Genomic DNA, 8,505 nt, shown 5'->3' with positions numbered 1-8,505 from the left:
TTTCATTCCTGGTACAGAACAGGAACTGCAGAAAGCATTTAGCCCAAAGCCAGCGGTCCTGGCCCTCCTCCCAGGGGTGTCCAAGAGGGGAAAAGCCAGGAAGGCAGAAACAGGAACACAGACAGAACTTTTCCTAGGAAGAGATGCAGCTGCGGAAGAGTGGCCAGAGAATTTTAACACTTTGCCCTGGTTCCACCCACTCAGAACAGGGCTCGCCTAGTGGGCGCCATCCAACCACAGCAACTCCTAAGCTTGCACGAGGCGTTCAAGGCACAGGTAATAGCAGTGTGATTCCTATGGTGTCGGGGAAGGGGGCAGCCAGATGGGTACATAACAGCCCCGCTACCGGATGGCTACTGAGCTGGTGGCCTAGCTGAAAGGGCTATGGCAGGGAGGGAGGGGAAAGGGGAAAAGGGAGATGAACCCACACCAAAGACACTAGGGAAGGAGTTCTTCCCCATCTGGCTCACACAACAGATTTCAATTTTAGATATGGAGGTCTAAATCCTGAGGGGGACCAAAATAAGAAGGCCAAAAAGGAGGAAGAAAAGCAAACAAACCAAAACTGCAAGACAAAGCCAAGTCAGGAGGATAGCTGGGCCTATATAAATAACATCACCATCACAAAGATAGGAAGGGGCAAAGGTGGGGGGCAAAAACAGCAGGGACGGAGAAGGAAAGGGAATGTAAGCCAGCCCAGACAAGAAGAAAGGCTGCAAGGACCCATGTACTCACAAAAGAGTTGGGGGACTCGGGGGGTCTTGCTGAAGGAACGGGTTACTTTGCAGGATGCAATTGGATCCATGGGATCTGATAGTTTCTTAAATCATTTGATGGTGACTGATAGTGGCAGACATTACCAAGGGTTCTATCTATTCGTAAGTAAACATTTTATGTATGAAAATACCTCCATGCCCTACCTCTGTTGGCAAAAAGGGTGTATAACCTTAACATAGTTTCCAACATATTTGTACCCCGACACTGATGTGTACTAATGTTTAACAGGACGAGTCTCTCAAAATGCAAAATGGCCCTTTCCCACTTTCGAATCCTCCAATAGTGTGTATCAGCATCCACGCTACCTCTGTGCACTGTCAGAATCAGTATGCAGTGGTAAAAATGTGTGTATACTTAAATTGCACATGATACTTGCTGCACTTGACTGTCACATGAACTTACAGTGAAACATCCCAGTTACATGACATGGGAATACCTGTTTCCCTGTGATGACGAGAGTTCTCTTTCTCTCTCCCCCCCCCCCCCCCCCCCACACACACACACACCCCACAATCCTGTCAAATACAAAGTTGCTATGGTTCAATGGCAGGAAAATTGCTATAAAAACTCTTAACTCTATTCTCAGAAATTTGAAAATATGTAAAATAAAAGGACATTCTTTCTTTGTACATGTATATAAAATATAGCTTCATGACTATTTTATATAAAAAAGAACTGTCATAATCTATTATACAAGTTTGCATTAACTGATACTTCATATTTAACAGTAGCAGCAGTTTGCACCATTATTCCAGAGATACACTGAAACTGTCAACAATCTTAACACATTACAATAACAGTATATTCCCTCATTCTTAATGATCTAATGAACTACACTTAAAAGTTAAATCCACACAAGTGTATGTATATTACATTTTCACTCTAAATACAACAAAGCATCATATGGAAGATACTTTTTACAATTGGTAGAACCACAAAGGCAAAGTTTGTTGCTCTTTACATTACATTCAGCACTGCTGTTACCTCCATAATCAAATGTTATTTCTTCACCAGGCTGTATCACATCTGCAGCAAAGATACCAATTTTGGGAATTAGCGTATTTGTTCTCACTGGGATGACAACTGAATTCGGTTGACAAGAATGATTGATATAACGACCAATGTTTCCAATCACTGTAGGATCAACACAGGTTTTTAACAAATTACCATTGGCTAAATGTTCATTCAAAACAAATATATAGTTCATGTCACTGTCACTTTGTGACTGTGCTCTACGTTTTGCTTCATCTATTCCTATTATTTCTCCAGCATATTCACAGATAAATGAACCTATAGCAATTTTCTTTGTTGTCCTGAGTCCCATACCTTTCCCATTACCTGTCATACATATCTCCAGCCCATCTGCTGGACCAAGTTGACAAATTCTATTTCCACATCTGGACTGATGTCCACAAAGACACAAGGAGTTGCACTCCATAATACAACCAACAATCCTCTCTGGTAACAAGCACCCGTTTTCATCATAGCTTCTGTTGTAAGATCTTATACATACACAATCCAATTCTGAAACACAAATGCCATTTCTGCAGCTGCATCCCACAGCATATTGTGTTTCAAAGTCTTCAATATTAGCTCCTGGGCCTGGTATGTTACATGGTGTATAAATTAGACCTTCAATGGGATGGTTGTAATTGTCAGCCAGATTTTCTTCATCTCCAGTTAGGATCTCACTGTCCAGTGAGCTAGATAAAACATTGTCACACATAATCATAAAATGTCCACTTTATTTATTTTAAAAACATCATAATTTTCATCGTCAATATGTGTAGAAGCATTTCTCTCACACATGCCACTGTGTGTGGTGTTGATAAAACAGTTTCGTTCATATGAACAAATTTTTAAAATATCAGCACTGCTTTTTGTAAAAAAATAGAATCATACAACTATTAATTTGCCTTCATTGCCATCTTCTCATCACTGTAAAAAAAAAGAAATAAACCTGATATTAGAAAAATGAGGCTATGTTATGCAGCACTATAATGAATGCGCAATAAAACAGCACTTAATCGAACATACATGCATATTACTTGCAAAGAGTAGCTCAAGCAAAATTGTCAATGTACTTTGACAGTAATAATTAATTATCTTACAGTAGATAACTGAACAACTATACTAGTTAACATTTGCTGCGTAACAGATGAAATGAGACAGTGTTGTTAGTTTACCTGAAAAGGTAAATGTCAACACAAAGTACAGCCATTCAGAAATGCCACAGAAAACATGCAACAAATAGCTGTTTGAAAGGATAGCAGCAACTATGAATATACAGGGCATTTCAAAAAGAATGACCCAATTTTGGACAGCAATAATTATGAAACACAGGATGTGCTGGCACAAAAATGTGAACTGTTTGAATGGGTGTGGCCTAGAGTTTCAGAAAATCGGTGTTAGATGTCAGTCAGTACATCTTCTCAGTTTTCAGTCAGTCAGAAGTAAGATGGTGTCTATCTGACAGAAGGAGTTGATTGTGTTGCAGCTTGCAAAGGCCGATATCAGTGATTTTGGTCCAGTGTGGTTTTTGTCGGTGTTTTGGTACTGATACACCTGCACCCAAAAACATTTCTTTGGTATCACCAATTTGCATAGACCAGATGCTTATGCAAATGTCGACCTTTCACTTCTGATGAGATGATGGAAAGAATTCCTTTCTTTTTTTAGGAAACCGCAGTGATTGGAATTTAAATGACGCAGAACTGACTTTTTCCACAACTTCAGAAAGACTATGCTGACATAATTTTACAACAGGATGGAGCTCCACCACACTGGCACAACAAAGTACACCATTTTCTCAACGACACACTGCCTCAACGCTGTATGTGGCGCATGGGTCTCCAAGACACTGCCCTGCATTCTTGGCCTCCAAGATCGTGAGGCATGACCCCATGCAATTTTTTTCTCTTTGGGATATGTGACAAAAAGTGTGTTCATCTCCCCTTCACCTGATGACATAAAAGAAGTGAAGAACAGAACAACAACAAGGGCCAAAATTTGTGTAAATGCAGATACCTTGTGTGAAGTTTATGATGAATTTAGTTATCATCTAGATGTTGTTCCTGCTACGGTTGGTGGACACACAGAACATTTGTGATAGCTTAGTTTAAACTTTTAAGAGTTTGTGAGAATTTCACAATTGATCTCATGTTTGTAGTATGTTTCTATCAATAAATATGGAGTTTTGAAATTAGGTCATTCTTTTTGAAACACCCTTTGCATTCAGGACCATGACCATATCACAAGTCTACAACAAAAGAACATGAATAAAGAGCAACTGTGTCATAATTATCATTAAATAACACACAATTAACACTGTGAGACCTGATAATTATTACTGTTATTATTACAAGTCAAGGAACTTGCACAAAATTAAAGTAAAAGAAGATGTATAATAAGTTCATAAATGTTTTTTTTGGGGGGGTTGATACTTTCAGCCTTTACAAATCCCAAGTATTTAAATGACAGGACAAGTTCCAGAAGGTTACCACAGATGATTTATTCAGACATTTCGTGAGTATTGTCTTGCATTTACTCTCATTTAAGGAAAACTGATATGCAGTATACCAACTAGAATACCATTTTAAGTTTTTCCACTTTTGTTAAGTAATTCAGCAATGTTGCTCTCACAGACACAACAGCACTGTCGGTGAAGAATATGATACTGTTGCCGACCGTGATAAGAGTATTTAGTCCCTTTTGATGACAATTTTTGGTGAAAACCTGTCATTCAGCACAAAGTTCTGTCAGTGAAGTTTTTCCAAGCCTATCATGTATTTGAGGGGGTAATCCATATAACTATGATTCACTATCAATCAACCTTATGGTAGAGTGCCAAATGCCACTCAGAAATCTATGACAACCAAATTTATTTCACTGTCTTAGGTCTACTTTTCCCAAGATAACATGACTGTAAAAAATGAACTCGTTTCACCATAGCTATTTCTTGAAGATTTATGGAGTCTTTGAGAGAATCCACTTATCCTCAACAATAACATAATGTCAAGTCATAGAATATGCTGTAGAACTTCTTTAATTCTCACAAATGTGAGTTCTGAATACCAAGGTACATATATCTCGAGCTGTTACTTGCCAATCTGTATATGCTGCACCTCATAAAGCTGTCATGGATATTCTGTCAACATAACACAAATGAATACATTCCCACAAACAACACTGTGAACAACGAACTGCATTCAGTAGTTTGACTGCTTTGGTGCTTGATCCATGAGAAAACTTCTTGCAGTAACTAACAATCAAACTATTTTTAAGAACTGTGTGTTGTTTAAGCTGAATAAACTTTAAAAATTTTCCCAACAATTGAGCTACGTAAGTTTACATTTTGTAGCTTTGGACCACAATAACACAGTGAACCCATTTATTAAATGCCTCACCAAATTACATGAATCTTAATGAAACACAAAGAACAATAACAACAATGTGACTATGTAAGATGTTAATTCAAAATTACTGACTGCGAGCAGAAAATGGTGTATGAGCTGCTTACAATCTGTTGTGAGGAAGCATCCCAATATTTGTAGGAATGATATGGGAAAACACACAAATTTTGTAAGATGGGTGAGTAGTAAACCACAGTAGTCACTGGTTCTGTGCTAGAAAAACTTACAAATATTTCAACATTAGTAAAAATATTAAAATGTAAATACACAAAATGACAAGATAAAATCATAATAGTACAATGACATTAACATTTTGGCACTTCCCCCAGAAAAAGGTTTGTCCTCTAAGCCCTACAATATAAACATCTAGATCCATACACACACAACTATATTTTGTTCTGCCATTACAAAGTGGTACATCAACATCTAGCTCTATACTCTGCAAACCAACGAAGAGTGCATGGCAGAGGATACAGCCCATTGTGAATTACTTTAACAAACAAGCAATGTGGTGATATGTTGCCAAGCAGACTAGCTAAACAGTAAAAATTCTAACCTCTGATGTTAGGAAACTTGAAAAACAACACAAGGCAAATGTGTATCTACAAGTTATATAGTTTGTGTGCAAATATCTTTACAGTAAAAAGGGGGGGGACAATCTTCGTGCTCAAATGTATGAATGGGAAGCGTGTAACAGAGTTGCTGAATATCTTGAGGAGGGAGGGGGAGAGAGAGATGACAAACTGGTGCAGAATTGATATTATTCAACTGAAGAGGTCATGAACGATGATATGAAAATTTGAGAAGGAGAAAACACATACTTATGATTACAGCTTGTTATTTTAATTGAAATCATGAACTGTGTATCAATTAAGTATTCAGTACAGTACATCATATTAACGGTATTTTAGTGGGAAAAAACATTACACCAATTTTTGTGTTTTGACGAGTCTATTGTACATTAAAGTCAATTCTTGCACGAGACAATAAACTTCCGATATATTGTAATAGGAAATAACTAAAACTGAGACTGCAATTTGATAAACAGTAAATGAATGTAAAAGCACTGGATAAACGAGATGTAATAAATATGTCTTGAGCTTAGCGGCAACGTTCACTTTATCGTAGTATCATGTACTAAAGCAACTTAACATTTAAACTCCACATTTCCGTGATTGACTTCGCCGCCAGCACACGCCACTGTACACAATAACTGGCGGGGGGGGGGGGGGGGGGGACAGGTGTGAAAAAGCATATATGCAGAAGTTGCGAGTTTCCTACTACACATGACATTTCAGTGTTGATTTTACTCCCTGCAGAGGTTGTGTACCGTATATTCCACGGTGAATACAAACGTAATTATTTACTTATTTCACAATGTTTTGATGACATTATGGTTACGCACATTCAAATCATATATACTGCTCAGTGATTGGGAAACACGGTTTTACTGTGTAGTACTTTAAACTTCAGTCTTAGTCCAGACGAAAGACACCGCCTCTTCCGAATAATCTGTCAACTTGAACACTGCAGATAAAGACGGCGAAACAGCTGATTTATAAGAGTGGAATATCTGTGAAGTGAGCATTCAAATGCGCAGAATAGATTTCGTGTTCGTTCGGAAATGCCAATACACATTGGCCGGTCTCGATCGTTTTTTCGCGGAAACTGCGGTTTTTTCATGGAGGTAAAAGAAGGACGGAGATGGCACTACACACTTAAAAGTGTGTACACGTCTACACGACGATCCACCGCGATCGATTCTGGTCTAGCGCGACAGCCATCTAGCGGATAGACCGGTGAAACTACGAACATAAAGCAGACACATCATCCGCGCGCCAGAATCAAGAGCAGTTATAAACTGCCGTCAATCAGCGGATGCACACTTGCGCAGAAGGCGGAACCGCAGTGTTTTCTGCTAATTATTTGCTTATTGTTCGATGACTAGTGGCAATTTTCAGATTTCTTTCCACTGGTTGCTTCGTATTCTAGAAATGGAATGGAGTTAACAGGCTTTTAGGGGTGTAATTAAGGCATACACCAAGGGAAGGTGCATATATGACCCGCTGTATCATAATAAAGTAATTTATGAGTAATATGCATATAAGGTTACACGGTGATTTTTGATTTGTATCGCAATGCCTTAGCTTACGAAACATCATGTTTGATTTGAGTGCACCTCTTGCTTTATTTCAGCATGCCAGGGAAGAGAAACTGACAATGATAGGCGAGAAAGTCCGTGCAGTTTCGCACAGCGCTCAAATGGTTCAAATGACTCTAAGCACTATGGGACTTAACATCTGAGGTCATCAGTCCCCTAGACTTAGAACTACTTAAACCTAACCTAAGAACATCCCACACATCAACAGACGAGGACTGCGAAACTCTTTGAGTAGTGCTCTGAAAAATAACGCAGGTGCACCTTTAAGTAATGGTCCTTAAGCAGTTGCAAACCACTGCAATGCAACATCCACAACCACTTTTGAAATGGGCTGTGCTATTCTGTGGCTGAAAGTCAGATATTCCCCAGTCGCCAGGAAACAATGTTACAGCCAGCCCGCAACACAACAGGGCACGTGCCGGTATTTTATCAGTGATCTAGGCTGGTATGATAACGAGACGTATAAACATGTGATTTAATTCTTACTTTTGAGAAGCCGAGGTAACCTCCCTTATGACTGTGTCACACTTGCTAATTCCATCTTCTATCATAGACAGCAGGATCTCGAAACAGGCCATGACCAGTGGTGGCTCGTGAGAATACATTCTAGGCGTTCACAAATTTTTAGATTCAGAAAAATTTGAAAGAGTGAAATTAGTAGCATATGCTGTACAAGGGTTATGTTATGCTTACCACAAAATTTATAAATCTACAGCCGCTGCCAGCTATAACAACAACATTAATAATAATAATTATAATAAGATGCAGCTGGCTGCTGTGGCCGAGCGGTTCTACGCGCTTCAGTCTGGAACCGCGCTGCTGCTACGGTAGCAGGTTCGAATCCTGCCTCGGGCATGGATTTGTGTGATGTCCTTAGGTTAGATTTAAGCAGTTCTAAGTCTAGGGGACTGATGACCTCAGATTTTAAGTCCCATAGTGCTTAGAGCCATATAATACGATGCATAACTTCTCTGAGAAAAAGAGTTGTTTTGTGGAATTTTGTTGTTTTGTACATAATTATGTACGCTTCGGGGCAATAACGAAATATGCGTAAGCTTTCACAACTGGCCGTTCCGCATTTTAGTGTAAATGGGAGTTTTTGTGCTTTTCTATTTTTTCGGACAAATGTGCAAGATCCCTTAGAGATGTATTAGT

General features: G+C 39.0%; 2 protein-coding genes across 3 annotated transcripts in view; both read right to left on the bottom strand.

Annotated features, from left to right (window-relative positions):
* Positions 1-1,654: 1,654 nt before the first annotated feature.
* On the bottom strand, positions 1,655-2,503 carry LOC126236955 (histone-lysine N-methyltransferase SETMAR). The gene has a single exon (XM_049946695.1). It carries the CDS (start codon positions 2,501-2,503, stop codon positions 1,655-1,657), a length of 849 nt encoding a protein of 282 aa, XP_049802652.1.
* Positions 2,503-8,505, bottom strand: part of LOC126245744 (traB domain-containing protein) — a 198,789-nt gene continuing 192,786 nt past the window's right edge. For both annotated transcript variants that reach the window (XM_049948341.1, XM_049948342.1), the window contains exon 8: positions 2,503-2,715. In XM_049948341.1, coding sequence (XP_049804298.1) covers positions 2,713-2,715 — 3 coding nt within the window. In that variant the 3' untranslated portion in view covers positions 2,503-2,712. The remainder of the gene's footprint in view (positions 2,716-8,505) is intronic.

The sequence above is a fragment of the Schistocerca nitens genome, chromosome 1 (assembly GCF_023898315.1).
Source record: "Schistocerca nitens isolate TAMUIC-IGC-003100 chromosome 1, iqSchNite1.1, whole genome shotgun sequence".
In the NCBI taxonomy this organism is placed as follows: Eukaryota; Metazoa; Arthropoda; class Insecta; order Orthoptera; family Acrididae; genus Schistocerca; species Schistocerca nitens.
Note: the sequence above shows the minus strand (reverse complement) of the source record. Positions and strands in the feature narration are given on the sequence as shown.

Excerpts from the sequence above, each read along its gene's own strand:
- LOC126236955 (XM_049946695.1), bottom strand. The coding sequence starts at position 2,503 with ATGTGTGACAATGTTTTATCTAGCTCACTGGACAGTGAGATCCTAACT.